The sequence below is a fragment of the Zonotrichia leucophrys genome, chromosome 2 (genome assembly GCF_028769735.1).
Source record: "Zonotrichia leucophrys gambelii isolate GWCS_2022_RI chromosome 2, RI_Zleu_2.0, whole genome shotgun sequence".
In the NCBI taxonomy this organism is placed as follows: domain Eukaryota; kingdom Metazoa; phylum Chordata; class Aves; order Passeriformes; family Passerellidae; genus Zonotrichia; species Zonotrichia leucophrys.
The window spans coordinates 124,614,104-124,641,467 of NC_088171.1; the positions used below are offsets into that span (position 1 = coordinate 124,614,104).

General features: G+C 42.2%; 1 protein-coding gene across 1 annotated transcript in view; it reads right to left on the bottom strand.

Moving 5' to 3' along the window:
• Window positions 1–26,091, bottom strand: part of ZNF704 (zinc finger protein 704) — an 85,904-nt gene extending 59,813 nt beyond the window's left edge. Inside the window, exons 1-2 of the mRNA XM_064706268.1 lie at window positions 25,791–26,091; window positions 6,859–7,106 (exon numbers count right to left, since the gene is read on the bottom strand). Coding sequence (XP_064562338.1) covers window positions 6,859–7,106; window positions 25,791–26,066 — 524 coding nt within the window. The 5' untranslated portion in view covers window positions 26,067–26,091. The remainder of the gene's footprint in view (window positions 1–6,858; window positions 7,107–25,790) is intronic.
• Window positions 26,092–27,364: the final 1,273 nt, after the last annotated feature.

The window sequence follows — 27,364 nt, forward strand, 5'->3', positions numbered from 1 at the left end:
TTTTTTAAGGGAACTGAAGAGCTGAGAACAAGCCGTGCATTCACATCAATGGCTAACACGAGAGCAGCAGGGCTGACTGAATGCAGCTCTTCACCAACCAGCTCCTGACGGCCGCTGCAGACTAGGGACACATTTTTCCTCTGTGCCACTTTTGAGGAATTCATTGAAATTTGCTTCGTAATGAGATCACTGTCTGTTGGCAACTTCCATCACACAGATAAAATTATGCAGCCTTTTGTACTGGCTACCAGTGGAAGAAGATTTTTAGGGGAAGTAGGTGTACTTCAACAGATGAAGACAGATCTTCAAAGCAGTGCTTTGAATACAGGATTTCCTAGACAAATGGGAAACTTATTTATATAAGTATATATACATATACACACACTCAAGCAAAGCCTCCATCTGAAGATAATAACTCTAAAATAATACGGACGCCAATGTCAGGCTGTAGAACAACTTAGCTTTACCACACTTAATTGAACCATCAGATTTTCATGCATTGTATTTTTCACTGGCTAGTAAGTCCACAGTTTAAAAAAATGGAAACTAACACTGGCCAAAAATCCAGATGGCCAAAGTCACCAGCTGGTGTTAAAGTTCCCTCTTCTAACATTAATTCTATGGAAACCTGGGAACAGTGAACTCAGAAATGATGACCAGGTGCTACAAAAAGTCTCACCAAAGAGAGAGTCACTTTTTCATGAGAAGTAAGCTTCAATTGTATCCTTGTTAGGTCTATTCCTGTTAAATCACATCCTGCTCTCACAGAATCAATTATGGTAAACCAGGCCCACAATCACACATAGTTGCCATTATGCCCCATTGCGTGAGAATCATCATCAAATATGAAACATTACAAGTAAAGAACAGCAAGAGCATGTTCCTTTATTCAGGAGATTAATATCCCTTCTGCTTTAAACATTACTGGGAAAAAAATAACTCAAGAGAAATGTTAACTAACCCAAAATTAGTGCTTTAAAAAGAAAATTACACTGCCAAAATCCTCCTGGGTAGGCAATCCAGCATATCCAAGACAAATGATGAAAATAAATTGTACTGGTCAGACAACTGATTCCTCTAGAAGCTCCAGCTGATTGAACATGATGGTCATGGAGATATCAGTAACACAGACAAGTATGAAATATCTTGCAAGTGTCAAATCTGCACACAGCACAGCACAAAGGAGAGAAATGGGGGAACTGACAAAAGGTCCACTGAAGAATAAAGATACATTATGCACAATTTCAGAGCAAATTTTTCTTCATCTGGGAAGGCTACACCTCTTTTAAGAGACAATGCTATCCACATACTGCTGTGGTGCTCTGGCAGCGGGGACTTCTGAACAGTAGTGCCTGAGTATTATGCCATACCACCAGCTAGGAAATACAAGCTTATTTATAGCAAGATTAACCCTCCCGGTGTTCAGCCATGCCTCAAATGGGACAGCCCTGCTCTGCTCCCCAGCATGTTTGGTACTTGATGCATCTCACCACTTGAAAGGTGAGTTTCCAGCAGTTTGCAAGCTGTCAGGAATGCTGTCATTGGTCTCAACACCATGAGCAGCTGGTTCAGCTATCATGGCAACAAACACTATGCACACCTAGGCAAATAACCTGATGATGCCCTTCCAGCATCCTAGAAGGCACCACACCATTTTGTAGCAGACCTTGACAAGCAGTCTACTACCATCAATATTAAATGTAATCAAGGTTTACTAACTGATTGGGTAAAATTCAATCAAGCTGCACACATATTTAACTAAACAAATGTAGTAAACAAAGCAACAATTTACTACTTCAGTAATTCACTGGTGTATATGTTTGGAGAAGCTACTTTTATATGCATGGTATTGCCAACTATCAGATTTTTTACAGAAGCTCTGAAATTCAGGAATGACGCTGGGAATAGTTTTTGTTATATAAAAACAACTGCAATCAGTTTCTAAGTAGCATGAGTATAGAAAATGAAATTTAAGAACCAGGATCACTCAAACTACAGTATTGTGAAAAAATAGGAGAAAATATCACTCCCCCATGGAAAGCTATTGGGCTAGCAGGGAAATTTAGAGGGCTCAGAAACTCACAGAGCTACAGTCAGTAACTCTGAAGTACAGCCTGATTTCTTGGCCTTTTGTTTTCACTCAATTAAGCTGAAAATCCTCAGCAGCCAACAAACAGTTGATGCCCTCTGAAGCTGCCCCATCAATCCCCTCAGCAAAAATTGTGAGAGATACATGAGAGAAGTTCCCCCAAGAAAATTGAGGACTAGTCTAAAACAGATGGAGAAAAATAACAGAAGACAATCTCTGAATAAACACCACCTCTGGATAAACAGAAAAGCACAACTTGATCTTCCCTCTACAAGCAGATTGGGAAGTTCTTCCAGTGAGGTTATCATAGTTAAGCAGATACTGCTTTTGATCTTGAAGTCAGACTCCTGGAGAGTTTTGGCTATGAAAATATGCAAATGTTTCCATTGGAATGCATGGTGCATAATCAATCATGCCCAGCAGGCCTTACAGATCAACAACACACTCTAATCAGAAGGCTGCCCAGAGCTATGTTCCTGGAGATACCAGGCAAGAAAATAATTTAGGAATGAAAATATATCACCATCTGTACTATTTCTTTATAATGATGGTCAGGAAACATGGCTGAAATTCATTTTCCCCCATCTTTCTGTAGCTATTCTACAAAGAGCTAGAGAGACAATGTTGGAGAGAATTCCTAGAGGTATTTAATTTACTTTATTTCAATTATTTAATATATTTTTCCATTAAATTATTAACTAATTAGTAGATAAAATATAGGTACAGGAATAAAAATTAATTTCACAGTAATAGAGCAGCTTTTTTAATATAAAATCATCAGAAGATAGCAAAATCCAATCTATTATTGTCATGGCAAATGTCACTGCTTAACAGCAGTGAAACCGAAGAGCACAGGGTTTATTGCACAATAACTATTTTAACACTCTAAGGAAGTGTTTAAGCAACTGATGTTTAGCTGAGGCTTGTCCTTTAGCAGGACAAACTATGTAGAAAAAGTTAGGCAGTTAGAAAATTTATCTTCTGTTCTTTTCTTCAGAGACAAGAGTACAGGAGGGCTGGGGAAAATAAGGATGATGTATCAAGAAGATAATACAAATTTCACAATATTTTGAGGTCATCTAGCAGAAGACTAATAAAAGAAAATCTCATGATTTATTCAAATGCACTTACCCATCAGAGGGGCAGAAGTGATGCATACCTGGTGCCTTCTGGAACACCTGAAAGGATCTCCTCCAACACTACTGCACTTATGTTCTGAAGGGTTTCCAGCTACCACTGGCCAAAACACTTCAGTCTTAAAAGGCCCTTAACACCACCACCATTCTCCAACATTTATTCTCACATCTTACTCAAAAAAAGGAAACTTCATCTCCTGCTCTCCACCACCCACCCTTCTATCCTCCTTCTTCCAAGAGGCAGAAGCCATTCCCTGTGGAGCTGGCCTGCACTGGGTCCCTCCTCACATCCTCACACCCACTGTATCAGCAGTCCAGGCTCTTTCTTAGACATGCTTTGGAACTATGTGAAGTAACTGAAGAAAATACAAATGAGCAAGAAGGTCCTGTTAACTTCTGCACCTCTGCCTACTGGGAACATCCTCTCTGATCGCATTTGACCTCTACAGACACAGCTGTCTGAAATATTGGCAAACCTGGGCCTGCTTCTGCCCACCAGAGAAGGTGATTAGTCCCACAGTGACACCACTCTCTTTTCACAAAATGGCCTTTCACTACTCAGATCCATGGATCTGGCTGTGTTAGACTGCTGCTGTTTGAACTGGAGATCAACCAAAAGTGTATTTTCTCTGTTCTACAGATAACATCTCAGTTGTCAGAGATAACTGCAGTTCAAAGCCAGACCACTTTTTCCAAGACTGCAGTTCTTTATGCATAAAAAACTGACAATAAACTCAATATCTAAAGGAAAAGTAAAGAATTCAAGTTTCCTCACTATATCAAATAATCCATTTGCTCAGTCTGAACAGTTTCATTAATGCTTATCTGCATTTCAGAAGAAGGAACACAATTTAGCTCAGATAAATTTTATTCAAAATGACCAATTGAAGAAATCTGAAAAAGGAAAGAATTAATGCTGTTAACTGCCATTTAATTTATTGCATTCCAAAAGTAAAAATCATTATGAAAACCTCATGCTTTCCTCCTGCCTTAATCCAAAAGATACTTCCAGTACAGGACATAACATAGAGAGAAACATCTGTAGTATCTTCACAAGATGAAATAAAAATGTAAACAACGAACTTAAAAATTCTGCATCCAATGAAATATTTATTTTACTGTAATTTCCATGCACCTGACTACCAGCCACACAAAACACTAGGACTCATTTAAGATATTTTAACATTTCTAAAATGTCAGAGTCCAAAAGCAATAATGAAAGCCCTGAAGCTGAATGCCTTCAAGAAACATTATGCTGGTGTTCTGCTGAACTGTTAGTTATTTTAGATACAGCCCTTCACAAAGATTTCCATTCTTATTCATTGAGATCCTTAAAACAGCTAAGAAGGGATGGCTTTTGTTTCATTTTGTGGAAAAAGTGAAGTAAATTTAATCATCTCCTAACAGCTCTTTTGCAAACACTTCTTCAGAGCTCTTTTGGACATACTCATATGCCCATGCTAATAACTATTATGAAGTTATTTTTAAAGTTATTTTATAAAGTGGAGTTTATAAATCCAAAACTTTTATGAACTTCTGTCTCAAAATCACTTAAATATTGTAATGGATTTAGTTGGATACTGCAAAATGTAATGTCACTTTGGCATCTTTGAAGTGAAATGGGTTCCGCTCAGTTCCACTAAGGTTTTAAAACAAAATAAATAACAAGCTTCACTTTGACTAATTACTACATACGCCCTCTTTACAAACTAAATACTGGGGGGTTTTTTGTAAAGAGGGCGTATGTAGCAATTAGAAATTAAGACCATATTAAACCCCTTATTTGTCTCACATAATTGCAAACATTATCTGATTAATTCAAGATGACCTTTCACAACTGGGTATAACAAATCTGCAAAGGCAGGTGGATTTTCTCATCAGAAGAGAGGACAGTTGACCCAATGAGTCCTGCCAGGAGGCAAAGAAACAAGGAATTCACCTCTAAGGAACATGCAACTCTCTCAGCACAGTCCTAGACAGAAGACTGGAAGGGGCCTAGAAAGAGGCAAGAAATGCACGGAGTCTTCTTGGAGACTTAGAGATGAAACTGTGCTGCCAAGGAGGAGAGACTGGGTGCTCCCCTTCATTACAACAGCAAATATTTTGGAAGATCTCCAAGCAAGGGTTTAAGTGTTCTTCCTGTTAGTTGTGGACAAATGGCCCAGTAATTCACCTCAGCCTCAAAGCAAAGGTTGAGCTTGACTGGAAATATGTATTAAGAATGACCAAAATATTTATTATGCTATTGAACATAAATTCCAGGTTTCTTTCCTACTTCAGTCTTTAATTCTGCTAATGCTGGAGCTCAACCTGCATGTCTGAAAACACACAACATAACACAGTAATTTTTATGCCCCTAACAAAATACATGCAGATGGAAAGAACAACTTTAGAAGACACCTTTGTAAAGTGAACTTATTTCCTATCATCTTAAGTATTCTGTGCTCAAAACTGGTGTCACAATTAGCCTTAAGAAGGCATTAAAGATGTTTATTCATCCTCTTTACCAGCTCATTGGGGAAAAAATATCCATCCCTCCAAGGAAGGATGATCTTGTAGCTACAGAAAATGAGGGCTTGACTACTACTTCAAGTAGATTATCTCCATGAAGTCACACAAAAATCACTTAAACCCTGTACCTTAGCAGCCTGAGCTGTTAAATGGAAATGCTAACATATGGTTTGAGCAGAAGGCTAGCCTAGGTGACTTCCGGAGGTCCCTCCTGACCTACATGTTCTTGTGATCCTATTTGCTCTGAGACACACAGGATGAATGAGAAGGGCACTCAGACATTAAAAGGTTGATTACTAGTGAAAATCTAAAATAAGTACCCTAACATTTTCAAGATTGTAATACACAGCTTTTTACTACATATATATGGGGAGAATCCTGTAAAAATGCTCATGGACTCAGTGCACGTGACATCTATGACAGCCAGAGAAATACATCAAGTGATCCTGCTCTGGATTACGTGGTAGAACCTGCTAGTTATGTTGGTTTTCAGAAAGCCAACAAACTGAAAAACTAAACATCTGTTTTGACTACAAAATTATTAAGTAGCATCATAAACTTGAAAGGCCTTTTACTGAATTACATGCAAGTAAATTTACCAGGTAGATTAAGCAGAAATCTTTACAGACAGACTGATGCTAACATGAACAAGAAAAAGAAAAAGTACTTGTCATCTTGCAACACAGAATACCCAATGAGTATAAAGTGTCTGCAAGTATGACAGTAAAAAATTTGAAAAATTGCTAGCAGGTAAGATGATTTTGTATCTAATTTAGAAGATTACTTCTCAGGGTGAAGCTGAGTCAACAATCTCTTCTTAAGACTCATTCTTTTCTCCAAGTACCTCAGCTGCAGCACATTCTAAAAGCGAAAACAATGCAAAAGCAACAACAAGTCCTACTCTACAGATGCTCTCATTTTTAGCTACTGGTGTTTTTCATTTCCTGGCAGATCTCTCAAATAGGAAGGTTGTGATGGATTTTGGACTGCCTGGGCACAAACACTAGCCTTAGCAGCTCATAGTGCTGTTTACCAAACTTGTATCTAATGTCCCATTAAAAAATGTCAGGGAAGAAAATGGAATAAAGCTTAAAACAAAACACAACAAAAGATCAAACTCACCTTGCTGGAGGCACATCAATATTTGAAGAAACAACCTTGCGCTTCTGTTCCAGAAGACAAACAGAACGAGTGTTTTCCTTTTCATGCTCATGAGCTCTGTTAAGTTTTTTGGTCTCTGCTGTTTTTAAATCTTCCTCCTTTGTGGTGAACAGGAGAAACTGTTGGTCTGGCAGTTTTCGACTGATGTCACTTTTTACATCCTCCTGTTGAAATGCATGGAAGGTCATTTCACGCTTGATGTTGGCTGCCTGAAAAATTGAAAGCAATTATTAAATTTTCCTTTAATTCACCTAAAATGGGAAACAACCCACTCCCCACAGGCATTTGCTTCTAATTAATTATTTGAATTAGTGAATACCATTTCTTTGTCCTTCATAAAATCTGAAACTGCCATTAATTTCTCCAAAATGACTATAGCCAGGAAAATAAGCAATTTTTGTCCATTTGATAAAGCTATCAACCTCTTTATGTTAAATCAAAAAGGTATTTGAATAAGAATGTCAGAAACCAAATTATAAACAACATATCTTTAATGCACACACATCTGTGCAGCATAGCTATGCAAATGAAATCCTAGCTGTCTTCCTCCTAAAATGACAGGGAAAAGAAGTCACAATTTTTCCAGATTAAACATAACCAAAAAATTAAAGCGCTTCCTACAGCCACATACTGGATTTTTTAAAAGCTGTATTTGTAAATGAAGGTTTTTCCAGGAGCAGAAAATAATTTGGTATGATCCAACTCATCTGCCAGAAGGCAAAGGGGAGCAAGTGATGGCAGCAGGATCTCTGTGAGGAGCCATCACAGGGCAGGGACACACACCCAGGAGCAACGCCAGGTTGTCTCTTTGCCAGCGCTTCCCAGATCTTCTGCTCTGCCACTTTGCACAACCAAACACTTCCCAAGCAAACAGGTGCCTTAGCAAACACACTCCCACTCTGGAATACAATGTGCTGGTGTTTATAAAGCAAACTATTGCAGGGTTGCAGGGAAGACCCTGAAAACTCATCAGAACCAAGCCACTCCCGCTTCCCAGCAAGTAAAACAAAGCACAGGACCTAGATTTTCCTGTGAAATCCATTCCTTGGACAGCTACACTTCCATAGTTTCACAGAGGCACACCTATCTGTGAGGTGACCCCTCCAACCAACCCAAGCAAAATATGGCCCAACAAAGTGGAAGCTTCTCCTGCCTCCAGCAGAGTTACTTCCACACCACACGCACTTGCTCAGAGAAATCTAGGTGCCTTCTAGAGCTGCCAAATTGGATTTTAAAAGATTTGCAAATTACTGCTGATCTTCACATTGGAGATATCAAAGCTGTATTGTCCTCAGATACTAACAGCACAAATAAACTGAAATTCCTATGTCAACTCTTCTAACTTATTCCTCCTTTTCATCATCCAAAAAATTAATCAATGTATTTGTGTATATATTAATGTAGTAAAATATATTCTTCTCTCCAGAGATCTCTGTAGATTTCAAACCTTGGCAGTTACAATAATGGTGCAAGCAATTTTAAGTTCACAGGAAAGATACTTGCCACAGTAATTTTGCTGCATTCTGTAAAGTGTATCACATCATTAATGCATAACTATTTAGGACTGATGATTTAATTGTTTCTAGTGCTTCCACTGAGGGGCTTCAAGAACAAAACAAGAGTTATTATTCTATGAATGTAAACAGTAGAAAGAATTAGACACTTTACACTTCTTCACACACAAACAGATGACACATTACCAAGAAAATCTGCCTGGAAGACAAAACAGTCAGCATGTGATCACACAGAATTAGGAGAAGACACATAAACAACACAAATTGAATTCTGATTTAATGATTTTTAAAAAAAACCTTAGATTTACAATTAGCCTTTTTCTGAGTGCCTGAGAATCCCTGAAATGCTGAGTTGCATTCAATTTTCAATAAAACTGACTTATAAGTAATGCACTGAAGTAACAAAAAAGCCTGAAAATACCCAAGTTCCAATATCCTGCCCCTAGAAATTATGTAACACCAAACAAGGGTTTACATAAGATTTGATTTCCATCCCCTCTACTGCTGCATGGTTTTCTCTTGCCTGACCACAGCTCCCTTCCTCCCTGGCCAGGATTTCCCCCCACCTGCTGCAGAGGAGGGTTCTGTGCGGGGCAGGAGCAGTTCCCCTGCTGGGCATGGCAGAGGGACCACAGGTACTGGGCAGCAGCAGCAGCTGCCTCCTCACCCTCCACAACCCTTAGTGTGGGCCGAGAGCATGGGGAGGGACAGCCTCCCTCATTTCCTACTCTCCAATGCCTGACTGAACTCAGTTTTCATCAGGATGGTTTTAATGAATCTTTTAATGGACTAAGTGCATGACTGTACCAAAGGAAAAAAAGGTATCTTTGTCTTCTATTTATGAAATTTTAGGATTTTACTCAGTTTCAGCAACTATAATGTACTATACATTGCTGAGTTTTCTTTACAGACCTAAGTAGTGACAACAGAAGGCTGCAGGCTCAGACTACAGCTGTAATATAAAGCCAAAACCAAAAATAGCAGAATACTTTAACTGTGATACCAGATAATCTATTCTTATATATCAAATTTATCCACATCCAGTTCAAACACATTTCATACGTCAATATGCCACAATTAACAGTCAGTCCCATGCATGCATATGGAAGTGAGGAAAGACAATAATCAGAGCAAATGCTCAGGTTGCAGAAGCAGCTCAGGTTCTTCAGCCAATGGCCAGAAAAAGGAGAAGACCAAATCCAACCAGCTTAGACTGATTCTCTTCCTCACCTTCAGTTTTCAACAGATGCTTGGAAATACTAACTTCTTTCTAAACTTTCCCTTGAGAGTGACTGCATGTAAAGAATCTTTTCTGCTTTAGAAGTAAAGATGAAAGAAAGCCAAGAGTTTTCTTGAGTGGGCTTTTTCCAGTAGCTTTCTCCTATACTCCACATGCAGTTTTTCTATTTTATTTCATCCATGTCTCTGGAAGCCACTTCCCCTTGAGACACCTGCCCTCTCTGGAGGTGTATGGTGTCTTTTGCTGGAAATCCAACCACCTACACAAGCAGCCATTGATGTGAGGAGTGCTGAGGACCATGGTCATCCGAATGATCAGACTCCTCACTTCCTGGCAAACACCAATTAATGACCAGGACACCTCTGACCTCAAGCTCTGCTTTACCAGAACTCATAGTTCAGAGATAACACAGATAATTTCCAAAATATCTTTCCAGATAGTTAACTGTTCTGTCATATTTTATCAATAACTTTATTTTTTTTCATAGATCCTTAATATTCTTTTACCCACTTGAGTCTTGGGATGATCCCTCAAGTCCAGAATGTTTCAGCAAAAATTCTGTGGAAAATCTAGTGAAACCAATCTAGGCCTGTCTCACAGACAGAGAGAACCTAAGCCTTTGACACCATTTTATTTCAGCTAACTTCCAATACTTCACATTTCTCCATCCTTTGCTGTTCTCAAATTCCATTATTCCCAAATGGTTCAGCTTTTCTTGTCCTCCAAATCTGCCATCTTACTGCCTCCAGTATCAACTACTGGTAAAATTTCTGTCCTTTTCATGCACTTGATGAATTATCACTCATACAAGCCACTTGATAATAGGCTGTTTTTCTATGCAATTCACTGTGTATTTTCACCCTTAAGCTATCAGCAACCTTCAGTTTACTTTCAACAGAGTTCTTTACAACCTGGCCTCAGGCAACCACATCACTTGGAAGTTCAGTCACAGAAACAGGAGCTATAACCCCCCTGTAAATTAAATAAACTAGTTTTGTTTCTCTCTGCAGTTACCTCCACCTGCCTTTGTCAATTTGTCCCCCACCATCACTGCTGGGCAAAGGAGACTTTTGTTACCGTGATCCTTGGAAACAACCATATTAGCCAAGCCTTCCCCACTGGAGTTCAAGCATGGGGCAGGGGCAGAGCTGAGGTCTGATGTGGCATCACTCCTTCAGTAATCATCCTGCAAAAACTGAAAACTATTTAGTGCTTTGGTTTCTAAGTAAAAACTTTATTAAGAAAGCCTTTCAATTTCTGTTTCAAGTTGTCAAGACAATAATATATATTTAGATTGAGGGTTTTACTTTTAAGTTAGGAGTTTTACTTTAAAGCTTGATTCATTATTATTAAATGACAAAGTTTAATAATCCATGTGACAGCTAAATTATTAGCACAGTTACTATTTTCAGCAGTATATTAATAATTTTTCATTGCAAAACCTATCTTAACCTGCCTATAGAAAGTTTTATGTGGTGGTATTTTGTCATAACCAAATTGCTGGTCCTGAACTCCGCATCAAGGCCATGTGTTGCAATGTAAGTCCTGTCCAAAATGAGCATGCTTAACACTGGCACAAACTGAGGGATTTAGAGGAGTGTTTCACTATTCCTTACAAATGATGAGCAGGCTGCAATTTTTCAGTAGTTTAGGCCTTAACTTATGTGCAGTCAATTTTTGCCCTACCCAAGAGCACATCGTTATAAGACGCTGACATTGCAGTCAAACCTCAGTCTCCTCCAATTTCAGTTAAATTTCAGCTTGCATTTTACCTTGAACAGCAAAAAATTATTGATCAAAAAGACAACTCAGGCACTGAATTGCCTATTTAAAGGATCAGCAAACACTAGAATAAGTAGACCTATCACATTTATATGGAAACACAGAGACTCAGACTTGACAGATTATTGTGTCACTCCTTGAGTATAACCTGACTAGACTTTATCATCTTCTCTTGCTTATGGTACACTGCTGCTTCAAAACTGGGGTTATTTATTTACAAATAGCTCACTAGCATTTAAGAGGCATTAAGATGTCTGTGTTTCCTATACAATGGAAGGTACTGAATTCCCAAGAATATTAGCATTGTGATCCAACTGTATGGAAATATATCTTCAAATGTGAAAACTGACTCCTACCCACATTCTTTCAAATTTCCTATTTTTTTGGTGCAGAACCTGTGGATTCAGGTGGGCACAGCAGGAATAGAAACATAATTTTTAACAGGCTTTGTAACAGACTACACAGACAGATGGAAATACAACAAACCATTGAAAGAATTGCCACACCACATACCATGCCTACTCTGCTGACAGTTTTATAAACATCTCAAGGGCTGATTTCCACATGGCAGCTGCCCAGCCCAAGAGAGCACTGCCTCCCACCCCTGTGACTCGATGAAGCACCTTCCATGAAGCTACACCAATTTACACCAGATGAAGAAGATCCTATCACTGCATCTGCCTGCCAAGAACAGGCCTGCAACCACAACCTGGCAGAGAGAGGCTTCAGCTCCCTGCCAGGCAGCAACACAGCAGTGAGAGCCCAGCGGGCCCCTTAACCTTCTGGGGGGCACTGGCTAACTTCTGTTTCTCCTCATAATGTCTGCTGGGATCTGGAAGGACTAAGACACATGAGAAAGCTGAGCATGTCCCTTCCACACACACTTTGAATCCTAGAGGACTGTGTAAAGTAAATAATCTTCCAACTGTGGCCTATTTTGTGCCATTATGTTTTGTTCATACAGATAACAAAGCTAATTTTACAATAAAAGCAAAGAAGTACCTCTAAAGTACAATAAAACTATTTTACAGGGCAAGTATCTGTAGAAAAGCTGACTGCATTCAAAGCTCCCTATAAACAAATACACTGTAGAAATACATTTTGGGAATCTAGCTCAGAATAATCTCACCATTTCTTAATAATCCTGAACCGTTGTCATCTGTCCATTTTTGTACAAACTTCTTTTTCTCCCTCAACCCATAAAGCTGTATTTCCTTTGCCTCACCTACCACCACTCTAACTGGATTCAACTCCAGTATCACTTCATTCCCAAAAGAACAAGATCCCTCACAAGCCACACTAGGCTGTTTTCCAGAGTGGGGGAGGCAGGGTGGAGGGGTGGTGGTATGTGTGTGGGGGTGTAACATGCTAATTAATAAACACATATCAAAAAACCCCACCCCACCAGCAATCACCCAACTCACTGATCCAATTCTGGCTATTTGCATTGTCAACAGATAAATAATTTTAACAGTGAGTCCTAGGCCTATGCACAATACTGACACTGCATAGCTGACAAAGAAGACACAGTTTTGAATGTAGATTTTTGATTTCCATCGGATTTATGATGTAATCAGCTGATCTAATTCCATCAAAAAACTCTTTAGATTAAACACCAATTAAAAAAACACCAGATTAGACAGATTAGCTATGAGCTGGCTTAGCACCAGCCAACCTGCTGTATAACTCTGCTGCTTTTCATAAACAGTTTTTTGATTCTGGCTTTGTGACCACCTCTTTCCATTTTCTGAGATAGATGTAATCATCCTAAGTGTTTAGGACTGCTAATAAACCTCCCAGCTGATAAGAAAACAAAAGTTCCAGTTTTTTTTTAATTAAACAAGGCTTTAGCAACATTTTTGATCCATTACAGAACAAACAGGCAGCTCAATTGGGAAGTGAAAGAAGGAATCAATATATTTCAGCCTAGCATGCTAATGGGAAACAAGAATGAGATGTGTATATGTAACATGACATACATTTAAAATGTTCAGCCAAAACAAGAGCTCAATAACTGCAAGGCCCTTTTCAGGCCAGCCTGAACAGCCAGGCAATGCTCTAGGGACAGGGATAAGCCACTTTTCTCAACAAGAAAGAAATCAGGAATAAAGTTCACAACAAAACAAAACAAGCAAAAATGAGAAACACCAAACTTGCTACCAAAATTAAATGCAAGTAAAAAATATTTAAATTAAATCCCTAGAAGGACAAAGATTTTGGTTCACTCATATTGTTTCATACAATATTTCCAGTTCAGGTTCCTGTAACAGAGGGGGATTTTTACGTTAAAAAGCTCTAATTTTTGACATTCAAAAACAGTGTCCTCAGTGGAAGGAAAGAATGCATCAAATTTCCATTTTGCCAGAAATCTCTATTCATACTGGAACACAAAGAGATAAGACAGATTCGCGTAATGATGCTTGGAAATAATCTGCCCTGAATTTCAATGTATTATTACATTTTCAAGTATACTTTGCATTTAATTACTCGCTTCACCAGCAGTTGCTCATTACATATAAATCATGTAGATCTAATCACTCTAAGCATTTATAAACTGTTGGTCTCTAACAATATAGAACTTAATGCATCTTAAGGTCACTGTTAGTGTTCTTTACAATATATAGTACACATTAATATATCGTAATGTACTATTCATCTTCAATCAGGCTAGGACAAAATCCCTATCTTCATTTGACCAAACATAGAAAACCATCCATAGAATATATTTTCTATGTATTAAAACACAACTCGAAGCATGTTAAGTTGCATGGATTCACAACAGAGTGTTATGCAGCAGAAACTGGAGTCAGCAAGAAGTTTCTACCCTCCCGTATCCTCACGTGTATGTCAGCACTTACCTGGCTAAACACAACTCATCTGCAAAACCCACATGTCCCAGCACCAGTTTCAGGTGTTTCTGAGTTATAGAGAATCTACCCAGATGAATGACAGAAACTTTCACTCCCACATTTGAAATCCAGTAACCAGCCAGGTACCTGTTGTACTCCAAATAAAACCACTGCACTAACAGGAAGCATAAATGTTATTAAAACTGGACAGAAAGGTCTCACTAAGATTACAAGGGGAGACAGCAAGGAACACAGGGAATTCATGGTCCTTCCCATACACCATTTTCAGGTCTGAACAAAAACAATTCAGAGATATTTGTGCCTTTTTCTCTCCACCACATCAACAAATGACTGAAGATGTGGAAGTGTGGAAGCTTTCTTCCCCATCCCATATGCAGGCATAATAAGTTCCTCACAGAAAAGTACAGGACATAACTTCCAACATTATCAGGCACCAATCAGTAACTGTTACCAAAATTTACTACTAATTACTGAAAGTATGCATCTTCAAAATTTGCTTGCAATGTTTAAGTCTCAAAGAAATAATTGTGCTCTGTGTCCTGGCTGTGCTGTGCACACAGGAGTGTGACCTGCAGTGACCACCCTGCAAATCCAACCACCTGGCTTCCAACTGGACACTGGCCCCAGGCTTGGCGTCAGTGCCAGGATCTCAGCAGAGCTATTTCAGCCCTGTTTTCCTTTTCCTAAATAAAACAAGGGCCTAAGAAACACGTTGCCTCTAAACATCTAAAAATATACACAGTACCTTGGAAAACTTTAAGCAGGAGGAAAGTGGAGGGTCATAGTTGCAAAAAACAGGTTATTTTTTTATTTAGGAATTCTGTTGCTTCAATCTTTGCCAAGCAGGCTCACCACTGAGTGCTTGGTACTCTACCACACTTTCAGCAGGACTTGCAGGCCACGAATGGGCAGTCATAATTGCCTTCCCAATTACTGGTTGCACAGAAAGTGAATTTAAAATTAACTAAACCAATTATCACATTTTTTTTCTCACAAGGACCTACGTGCCTGGCCCTGCAAGTGGGAAGGAAGGGTTCCTGCCAGGCACCAGGTTTCCCTCACCTCTCCTGCTGTGAAAGCAGAGTAAGCAATGCTCAATGCCACCAGAGCAACCTGTGGCCACACAGAGAACAGATGAGTGCCTGGAAATGTGCGCCCTGGGCTGGTCAAGAAAAACAGGAAAAAAGAGGAGGATACACTTGGGTCTTGTTGGGGAAGCTTATAAAACCCTGGAATAGGAGAGAAAAAAAACCAAGCATGCTAATGTGGGGTAGCAGGGAAGTTCAGATAAAGCTTTTCTGTTCTTATTTCTGTTGCATTACTAGATGTACTTACAAGCTGCAAGTAGTGAGCAACATCGAACCAGGTGTTCCCACTGCACCAGCTGAAGTTCTGAAGCCTCATGTCAGGGTATTTTTTATAGTATGCCTATGAGTATCTATGAAATGGTGATTTTACTTATAAGAGATGCAAGAAGGGTCCTAGAACTCAGCGGTAAAGTACCTACTGTCTTTCCTGCTCCTGGTTTTTTTGTCTAGATTAAAAAGTTGTACACAACAGCCTATGTAGCTTAATACAGCCATGCGTATGGATTGTCTTACTCATATATCAATATGGCCTTTACTAGCTGAATTTCATGTGTAAATAAAATATCTTTTAACTATTTCAAGACCATTGCTAAAGATGTACAAGACACTCCACTTGTTTCTCTCTTCATCTGCTGGTGGGATCAATAAGGATGGCAGCAGCTCAAAGAAGTACCACATCCTTCTATAATTTCATTCATGATCAAGTAAGTAAGAGCTCACAAAAATCAAACTGTAGAGGCAGTGGGGAACTCCCCACACTTAGCAGTATGTTTTGGAAATGCTGCCTCACTGCTCCTCAGCAAAAAAGCCCTTGATTAGTACATCTGCCTTTGAAAGCCCTCCTCCTCTTGACTGGACAGTAGGATATTTTTAGTGAAAACCAGGTTTGCTTTATTTTCAAGATCTCTTGCAATTAAGATACAGAGGTTTGAGATTTCTGAGGTCAAAAGTTATTGTCTGACTTTGAAAGCAGCCAGCTGAGATGAGATACTGCAGATCTTAGATCCCTTAAAAGGGTATGGAAATGCAATCCATTTGCCTTTACATCCTGGAACTTTGCTCTTTTTTATTTGTTTGTTTAAATTACAGCATTTCAGTGAAATAAAACCAAGGAAGTTCACAGATGTATGCAACTGTTTTAACTTCCAAATGAAATAGGTGCTGTGAATGAAAGGGCCAATGCTGATCCCTGATGCTGAAAGCCTGGAGGAGATATTGCAAGACAAAAAATAAGCAGAAGTTCTGATCTCCTCTAACAGATCTTGAGCCTGGAAGTAGAAAGCACCATCCCTCAGCAGAGTAGAACAAGCAAGAAGCACTGCTCCAGTAGAAGATTCTCCCAAGTCTGGGTTCAGCTCAAGACAAAATCATGTAGCAGTTTTTCTGTTCAGATTAGGAGAGGTGCCAAAAAAATGAGTTTATTTTTGTGTCTGACTACACAATAAACAGTATCACAGAGTTACAACTCATTACCCCTGGAAGCAACAGAATAACATCAGTAAAAACATGCAGAGGCGAAAGGCCACCTTCTCCAGCTGCTCCAGAAAGCAGCCCTCTACCAAACCACTACAGGGATGCAATAATGTCTCATGGGAGAAAAGCCTTCACTAAGAACCTGAAGGACCATCAGGCTCAAAGTAAAGCACAGCCCAACTGCCACATGGCTTCTGTCTTCTAAAGGATGAAGGCTTGCTCCATTTCTAACCTTCCCTTTCCTCCCTATGCCTGTCCTAGCTGTGATATCCCATCTTTTCCCCTGCACTCCAAGATGCTTGGCAAGCTCTTCCTTGATCCACTATAACTGAAGGACACCACAGAGTCTGCAGAGGCTGCTGCACGTGTTTTCCACTGTTTCAGTAACCCACAAAAGCACACAATGAATTCTGGCACAACCACAAAGCTGCCTGAGTAATTGGCAGCTGGAGGAAAGGAATACTTTACCCTTTTTGGAACTGATGAAACATAAACTCCACAAACTCCAGTTTGTGGCACATCCAGTGCCCAGGCACACAGTGCACTATGCTACCCATGTTGCTGCTCCAGCAGATGGACCTACCAGCATGGAGAACGAAACACCTGCAAGACCAAGCACTTCTCTCCTGCTCTGAAAAAGTAGGGACAACTGTCTCAAACAGTGTTGGTCACACAAATTGAAGCAAAATATCACTGTAAATCTTTAGCAACCATCAAGTCACCCTTATTCATTTCACTGCTTCTTCTGTACAGCTCTGTAAACCAGATGTGAAAGGCTGTCCATGGTCTGATGGATCACCACTGACCTGGACCTAAAGGCAGCAAGGGCTGCATTATAGTGTTCTCTTTAAAGTAGAAAAATCTGATATTGTCCTCTGGAGGTACTCACATTCCTCATCACTGCATTATAGAAAGAAAACTGTTGAGAAATATGAGGTAAAAAACATTTTGGATCCAATGAGAGTTTTCTTAAACCATTTTAAAGATATGAATACATACAAAAAAAGATCAGGCTGGCTCAAATGCTTATCTTGCCAGCTTTACAAAGTCCAGTTTATAGAAGGTGATTGTACAATTTGCTCTCTATGTCAGTATGATGTAGGCATCAGTCACCTTATCTGCCGAAGCACAATCTTGACTGCTTGTTTTAACAGCACTACATATCTAAAGTTCAAATAATCTTTGATCCACCATGTAAAAAATTGCATGAAAGATGGTAAAACACTGAGCTATATAATTTCATACATCAGTGTCTGATCACTGAGGCATTTTACCTTCCCTCCGAGTCTGTGTGTAGTGATCACAACAGTCTTTTACAATTATTAGGACCACTATGAAATGGTTTTAGTCTACTAGTAGATTTATACTTGTGTTCAATTAATTGGGCTGAAATCCTAAATCTGCTTAAACTAGCAAGACTTTTCCATCAACTTCAGCTGGGTCAGGATTTTATGGAAATTAAATTCTGTATGTTTTGGAAAACACAGATAAAAAGATCTGTATTTTTACTCAAAGTCCAAGCAACAGAAGTTGTTCAGTTTCCTGTCTTCATTAGTTTTGTTGTCAAACAACAAATACCACCCACACATGTACTTTTTAATACAATACGACAAATGTCACTGCAATAATCATTTGAGATTGGAAAGTTTGGCAAGGTGCCAGAGCAGTGAAAGTGATCCTATCACAGATTGTTCAGCAGCAGCAGTGGTAACATTAAATTCCTGTGGCTCTGCTCAGCAACATGCTACAGTGAAAAACATGAACACAAGTTCATGAAATTAAAGCTGATTCCCAGAGGAGCTAATGAACGTTCTTTTCATTTACCTTTTATTTCCTGTTCAAGTTTTGAAAAGAAATAAAAACACTTGAGTTTCTCTTTTGACCTATTGTCCTTCTTTAGTATTTGAGCAGGCCTTAAGCTGCAGTATTAGTCAAGCTGCTCACTATTTTTAGAAATAAGCAATTCAATAAATCACTTGAAAGTATTATAAAGCCAATGTGGACTCATTCTGAGGGAATTAAAAAAAAAAAAAAGCATCATTGCTCAATCCACACAGTATTTACAAAGCAGACACCAGCAAGGACCAGCATGCTCCTGGCTGGCCAAGCAGCCAAACTCTCATCTTTGAGGCACCAATTTATCCCACAGTCTAGTAAGAGCTCTCCAGTGCTCTTGTAACACTGGAATTTCTAATCTAGCAGCTGGAAAAACAGAGTAGGACTTGAGGGTTCAAAGCTGATTTACAGGATTTTTAGACTTCTCTGTAACCTTGGGTCTGAAGAAAGCTTGGAAGAGCACAGGATCAACAAAGGCACAGATGGTCTGTGCATCTGCACTTGTCACAGGACACATTACAAATGTTAATTACCAGCCCACGAAAAGCACTTTCTCAATACTTAGTTTTAAGATGAAAAAAAATGTCACTTCCATCTCCAAGGAAGAACCAGGGAACTACAGGCTGGCTGGTCATCCTCAGCTTGATCCCTGGGAAGGGATCACAAGACAGGGAGGAGTGGCTGATACACCTGACAGTCATGCTGCCACCCAGAGAAACCCTGACAGGTTAGAGAAATGAGCCAACAGGAACCTCAAGAACCCAACCAGGGGAAATGTGAAGTCCTGGACCCGGGGAGGGACAATCCTGGGGAGGCACAATCCCAGGCACTAGTTTGTGCTGGAGGCCACCCAGTTGGAAAACAGCTTTGTAGAAAAGGTCCTGGGCTCCCAGTGGACACGAAGTTGAACATAAGCCAGCAGTGAGTCCTTGTGGAACAAAGTTGAACCGTGTTCTGTGCTGCATTAGACAAAGTACTGACAGCAGATGGAGGGAGGTGATCCTGCCCCCTCCACTAAGGCACCAGAGAGGCCACACCTGGAATCACAGGTTCAGTTCTGGGATCCCAAATACAGGAAAGACATGGACACACGAAAGAATGTGCAGCAAAAGGCCACCAGAATGATTTCAACAAGGAGAAGAAAAGGCTTTGGAGAAACCTCATTACAGCCTTCCAGTACATCCAGGTACAAAGGAAGGAGAGGGACTTTTTATATGGGCAGATAGTGACAGGACAAAAAGCAATGGTTTTAAAATGAAAAGAGGGCATGTTTAGAGTAGCTGTTAGGAAGAAATTCTTTACTCAGAGGGTGGTGAAGCACTGGAACAAGTGCTCAGAGAAGTGGGGGATGGCCCAGCCCAGAAGTGTTCAAGGCCAGGTAGGATGGAGCTCTGAGCAACCTGGTCTAGTCAGTGAGTGAGATCCCTGCCCATGGCAAGAGGCTTGGAACTAAAGAATCTTTCAGGTGCTTTCCATTCCAAACTGGTCTATGACTCTGTGATTAACAGACTGGATTATCTCCTGTGAGGAGAGGTGGGACTCTCCAGCCAGGAGAAGAGAGGGCTTAGGGGAATCTTAAAAATGTCTAGAAACACCTGAATGGAGGGAACAGAGAGCCAGGCTCTTCTCAGTGGTGCCCAGTGCCAGGACCAGAGGCGATGGTCACACACTGAAGTACTGGAGGTTCCCTCTGAAATCAGGAAACACTTCTTCATTGTGAGGGTGACCCAGCAATGGCACAGGTTGTCAAAACAGGCTGTGGAGTCTCCCTCCTTGAAGATATTCAAAACCATCTGGACATGGTCCTGGGAATCAGCTCTACATGACCCCACTGGAGCTGGGGGGTTCAGCCAGGTGATCTCCAAGGGTCCCCTCCCAACTCAAACATTCTGTGACAGAGACTGAGCAGCACATCTCTATCCACTGGTACATACTGAATACCTGAAGGCTGTCAACTGATCACTCCCAACTGACCTAATTTAGACCAAAAAGTATATAGCAGATAAAGACCAGTGTTAGTGGCTTCACTTTTATGTAGTTACAGTTTTCTAATCCAACTCGTTGTAGAGGCAAAGTGGTTTTGTTTGGTTTGTGTCCAAACAACAACAACAAAATTACATTAAAAAAGCCCCAGTAAATTAGTCCCATTCATTCTTTATTAGGGGAAAGTGGACAAAAATACTATCTTATTTTCTCAACTCCCCCATCTCTGCCTCCAGTAATCCATATTATGTATAAACTTTTTAAACTTTTCAAAAGGAAGAAAAGAAAAAAAATCCCAAGTCTAGCCATGACTTTTCCACACCAACTTCACTAGACAGGTTTTCACTCAAGAACAAGAAGCAGCCAAATGAAGTTTGAAATTTAAAAATTAATTAACTTTATCTACTTACAAAAATATGGCTAAGCTGCTGGTGTTTATCTGCCTCTCTCATCTCACCCTTTAGTTGTTCCTCACAGTCCATCAGTGTCCATTCATATCTTGTGTTACTCTTTGTAGAACTGGACAGACCAGGATCATGCTTGTTCTGAGTTGGTACACAGCCTAGCCTAACAGGCTCCAAGTTCAGGACATGAGTTCTGGTGTTTTAATAGCTAGCAGTACTTATAAAAATAACATTATCATTATTAGTCTGAAAGGAAACATTTTATTTTTTTTTTAAGTTCCTAATGTGTCTTGCAAGGTCTATCCTCCACTAAGCACATCTGGTATTTGAAGCTTGTATTTTGCAAATTGCCTCTGAAAATATATTTACACACACACATGAAAGTGAAATTAAATAACACCTCCTAATCAAGCAGGAAAACCCACTTTTTTGTCCACAATGAGTATATAGCCCATTCAAACAGCAAAGCTGAAAGTCTGATTTAAAGGACAGTGATGAATTCACACTGGCTTTAGAAAGAAGGAGCAAAAGAGAAGAGGGTGAATTCAACACAGTTGAACAACACATAACTAAAAGGCAACTGATTTCTTCCACACAAGCTCTAAAGATGTGCGTCCCATATATCTTCTGCATCCCATATATCACACAGATGTCTTTATCTTTAAAAAACAACAACAACAAAAAGGGTGAAAAAATCAACCCAAAACACAACAAACCACAAAAACTGTGTTCCAAAAGCATAATTTTTCACTAACTCCTACCAATGTGTGCCATCTCCACTCTGAAACCTCTGGATTAGACTTGTACATGCCCCTTACTTTGCATCTGTTGCAAATTTTACTTCACAAGGTGGGTGAAACTAATCCCAATGTTAAAGCGTAAGCATGAAGTTAAAGTCTTGCTTACACTGCTTGGGCTTTTGTATTCCCCTACCATCACTGCACAGCCCTCTGGGCCTTTAGTTTTCAGACTCTTCATATGATCCTTTTCCATCATTTGGGGACCTATGTATTTGCAGGACCAAATCCACTTGTGGGAAATTCATCCTTCTGAACTACGAAGAGGCGCTCACAAACAAGCCAGTATGTGGAACAGGTAGTTCCATGGGTGAGGAATAAGTGCAGATCCACAGTCAGCTGGATTAGCAATGTCCTGTGTCCATACTCTCAGCCTGGGAACAGAAACTGGGCTGGAAATAAACTGACAACTCCAGTGAGCTGAACAGAAGAAAGCACCAACCCCTGTACTGTTCATAAGAGCAGAGAAAACATTGCAACATGCTGGCATGTTATCACAAGCCCATGTTCACTACTAGCCCATTCTCAGTCATAGCACCCTGATGGTTTACAGACAAATTAGCATAATTCTGCTACTTGCAGTGGGGTTTTCTTCCAAGTATTGATAAAGTCAGCATTGGAGACTGCTGATGGGCCCTACTTCAAAACTTCTTTCCCCATTATCAAACTCAACAGTTTTCCCAGACTACATCAACCCCAGCCTGGTACTACCATGGCTGTGCTATCTGAAACTAGGCTGCATACTAAAGATGAATTAAACAGGACTGCAAAATAACCCATGCTTCAAGACAAAGTACTAGCAATTACACTATTTATACTTTTTCATCTCATTTTAAATGGCTGAAAACCCAAATGCAGCCAAAGCAAATACAGGCTGCACAAAAAGGGTTTCATGTGCAAAATGAGTCTGCATAATCAGCACCTTGGTGTAATTCGTTTCCATATAGAGATTAATGGACTAGTTCTGACTAAGTAAGAAGACACAGCACTTCTCAACAAGGCTTTACAGGCTCTCCAAGACTCTCTGGCTATTCTGCCATGACACACCAGCAACACACAGCATACTCCTGCCACTTCCAGCACGGTAACACAGCAGTGGAGAACAGAAAACAAAAATGTGTTCTCCGCCTGGACTGCTACACAGCTACAGCAACATACAGACACAATTTTTGTATCTTCCCCATGGCCACCAGTCTTCTCTTTTTTGTCATATATGTTCTCTCTTCCCACGACTTCAGAAAATGGAGAAATAATATTTATCTTTATAAAGTACTTCATCCTCTCTATCCCCTTGCTTAAGAGTGAGGGTCAAAACCAGACTACCAAAGACACAGGTGGACTCCTTTCTGGAACAGAGAATATGGCTCTAAGACCTGATAGTGCCAGTACTATGCTGATTTTGACTAGTGGACCAAATTCTCAGGCACCTTTTAATGATAATTAATTCCACTGCTGACCCTATGATGCTTTCATCCATGTATCACAGGCAGTCCACAGAAGTGACTGTCGCAAGCCCCTGAAATCTGTAGCTTTGAAGTGCCTTTCCACCCAAGGGCACAGACATCAAGTGTGCATGTGAATACACACCAGAACACCGTGTGATGCTTCTTAACTGCATTATCCAGATAGCACACGCTGCAAAATCCAGATCACTTTGCTTTCAAGTCCAAATAAATTCTGAAGCTCTTTAGGATGTCTCTTATTATGAAGGTATTGGTCAATGCAACAATCTATGCCATCTCTCAAGAGTGGACACCCCTTCTATATACTTTGCTCCCAGTCACCAGTTAAGAAGTCGGTGTCTGGGAGTCAAATGCTGCTGACTCCTTGCCACCCCTCCATTTGGAAGGAATTCCAGCTGACAAACCACAACCAGACTGCTACAGTTCTATTACACTCCCAGTGCCTTGCAGTTGGACCTCAGTATTCAATTTATGCCTTATTCTCTCATTAACAGAAACATAACCTGCTTGGAAAATCCACCTTCTGACACACTCGGGGCCACACAGCCAGAGCTACTTTTGGGAAGCACTTTTACATTCAGTCACTTCAGGCTTAAAAGCATTCACAAAGACAATGCCAAAGGCAGAGAAGTTTAATCTGTTGCTTTAAAATTACTTGGAAGAACCCTCCCATTAAGCTTTGAGAACTCCCACACTCACAGTCTCTAAAGAAGCACACAGAAACCAAAGGTAATTTATTTACAATGTTAAATTTTAAGCCCTCCCAGTTTATAACACTCAATAAGTACAAACAGAGAAAGCAGAAACCGAGGCAATGACAGTTAGAAACATTCCTCCAGAGGGTAAATATGCACACCTGGTTATCAACGGTGACTTGACAGTTTATTATGTACACTAAGCGTAGCCCAACAGGCATTACTACACTAATCTCACCTCTGAAGTACGTTTACTATTCAAGGAAGTAAATACATGCAAGCATAATATTTTGGTATGTACACATACTCCTAGGTGTAAGGCAGAAATACCAGCAACCTCTAACAGTCCTGCTATTTGAAAGCATGTTGAGGGTTGACAAAGAGGACAGTACACTCCCATATTATATGCAGATTATACTATGTAATCCTGTTATATTTCAGTTCATTGTGCTCCACTTGAGAATTTCACTCTTTTTTCCTATTAGGTACACCGAGGAAGCTCCTCTAAGCCTCCTCTACCACTTAAGACCTTCATTACTAAGGGGAGAATGATGGGACCAGAAGCCCATAATGGTGCTCTTCATCCTAAGGCCACTCAAGTGTCAATGGCTGGTTCTGTAGCAGAAAAGTTGTTGTCAGGCCTCAGTACCATGGATGGTCTGACCCAGACACTATAACCACAACTCATGGCATTTGACAGACTCAGTAAAGAGCTACAGTCTCTCTTATTCTCTCAGTGCTGTAACAAAACTGCTCTGAAGTAATATGGGAATAACGTGCATTTCTGCTGCTATTTTCCTTTCTGTACTGTTTGTTTTGGATTTGTTTCCTTCTTCTTCTCCTCATCTGTGGATACAGGAAAGACCCCAGTGGTAATACAGCACTCCTAACTATCCAACCCTGAACTCTTATTAAGTAAGAATTATTACCTAGATTGGAAAAAATAAAAATCAATTAAAAGGGGTACCCTTTAAACTTTCATATACATTTATTTTCCATAACCAGCGCACATCTATCACACGAATCCTCTATACTACTACTATACATAGACTTAATCCTACTACCCTGGTTATCCCAAGGAAAAAATAATTACAGAAAATGCCTCATAATAAAATCATTAAGCCTAAATCTGCGGGATCTCAGCCAGTGGGTGTGTTCATCAGGTTGTTCCAAACCGCACCGATTTCAGCGCACTGCCCGCGCACGCTTCGATGGGGTTTGAATCGGGCCTCTGCACAGAAGGGCTGCATTCCTAAACTTTCCACAGGTCTCCCACCCAGGCCTCCTGGCCACGGCCACCCGCGCTCGCAGGATCCTTGTCGGGCCCGGCAGCTCGCCCGCCCCGCAGGCACAGTTCTGCGAACACCTCTGCGCACACGGCCGGGCTGAACATCCTTCAGCAACCCCGGCCAGCCGCACGCCTCACCCCGCCAAGTCTGCACTCCCAGCGCTCAAACTCCTTCAGACCCCGCTGGCTCCCCACGCCCCCCGCCCGCTTTTCGCCGGCCGCCCCCGCCGCCCGCTTCGTCTGGGACATGCAGAGGGCCAGCCGGGCCGCCCGGCGCCGGAGTCCCCCGCAGCCTCCCGGTGCCAGCCCGCTCCCAGCCCCGCCGCCGGCCCCAGGCCGCCCCCGGCGCTCGCCGGCCCGGCCCGCTCGCCGGCCCGGCCCGGCCCAGCCCGCCTCACCGGCCCCGCTCCCCGGCCCGGGCCCCTCGACCGCCCCCGCCCCGCTCCCTCCCGGGACGCACCTTAAGGCTCCCCCGGAGGGGGCCCTTGCCGTGGCCGGCCAGTGCCGGGGGGGCGCTCCCCAGGCCGCCCTCCTCCTCCTCCTCTTCCTCCTCCACCTCAACCACCACGTCCTCGTCTTCGTCCTCCTCCTCCAGCGCCGCAGCGGAGCCCTCCCGCCGGGGCGGCCTCCAGGCGCTCTCGGGCTTGGGGGGCCGGACCGCGTCCACCTGCGGCGCCGCCGCGCTCAGCCGCCGGCTGCCCATGCTGGAGCGCTTGGCCAAGCGCCGCGCCTGCATGGTGCCTCCGCCCGGCCGGCCCGGCCCGGCCGCCTCCCGCCGCGCTCAGCCCCGGCCGCGGGCAGCGGCCCCGCCGAGGTGCCCAAGGGGCGGCGGCGGCGCTCACCGGGGGGCGGCGGTGGGTGTGTGCGGCGGGCGCGCCGCGGCCATGGGGGCCCGCGACCGCGGCCAGGCGGGCCCGCAGCCGGCGTGGCCGCCCCGCCGCTCGCCCACCTGCTCCCGGCGCCCTCCTTCTCCGCCGGCTCTCCGCCCGGCCCGGCCCGGCCCGGCCCGGCTGTCGGGCGCTGCGCGCGGTCCCCTCCCGCTCGCCCTTCCTCGCCGCCGCCGGTCCCCGGCGCCAAAACCCGGACTGGATTCCCTCCGGCCGCGGCTCCGCCAGGCGCGGGGCGCTGGGGCCGCGCTGCCTTCGCCGGGAGCCGCGCGCGGGTTGGGCTGCCGGGCAGGCCGGCCCCCGCCGCCCACTCGCCTCGGGCCGGGAGCGCCCTGCCGGGGGAGCGGCGCGCCGGGCCGGCACCAGCCCGGCACTGCTCGCACGGCCGGAGCGCCAGGGCCGCCCGACTGGACATTGCGGGGCTGCAGCGTGTCCAGGGAAGGGCAACAAAGCTGGAGAAGGGTCTGGAGCACAAGTCCTGTGAGGAGTGGCTGGGGGAGCTGGAGTTGTTTAGCCTGGAGAAAAGGAGGCTCAGGAGGGTCCTTGGTGTTCTCTACAAGTCCCTGAAAGGAGGCTGTAGCCAGGTAGAAGGTGGCTTTTTCCCTCTGATAAGCAGTGACAGGACGAGAGGATAAAGTCTTAAGCTACCTTAGGGGAGGTTTGGGTTGGACATCAGAAGGAATTCCTCCATAGAAAGGGTGTTTAGACATGGGACTGAGGTGCCCAAGGAAGCTGATGGTGGGAATCGCCGTCCCTGGAGGTGCTTAAGGAAAGACTGAAGGTGGCATTTGATACTATCATTTAGTTGACACGGTGGTGTTCAGTCACATGTCGGATTTTCCAACCTCATGGATTCTGTGACAACCTCCACCTGTAGGACAGGCTGTCAGATTTCTTGGGCCTCAGTAAAATAAAATTCTTTCACTTCTCCCCCCTGAAAAATCTAAACTGGGGGGAAATGGAACTTTTGAAGGAAAACATAAAAACCCAAAATGAAGAAATTGGGTTTTTTCAAGATCAATAATTGAAGCAGTGGTGTCTATACCCTGTCGAGAAGAAAATTATCTGGGACAGTTAGGGAAGTAATTTCTGGTTTAAATTATGTGCTTAAAGCTCTAAAATACCTCCCTAAAAAGCTTTTTTAAAA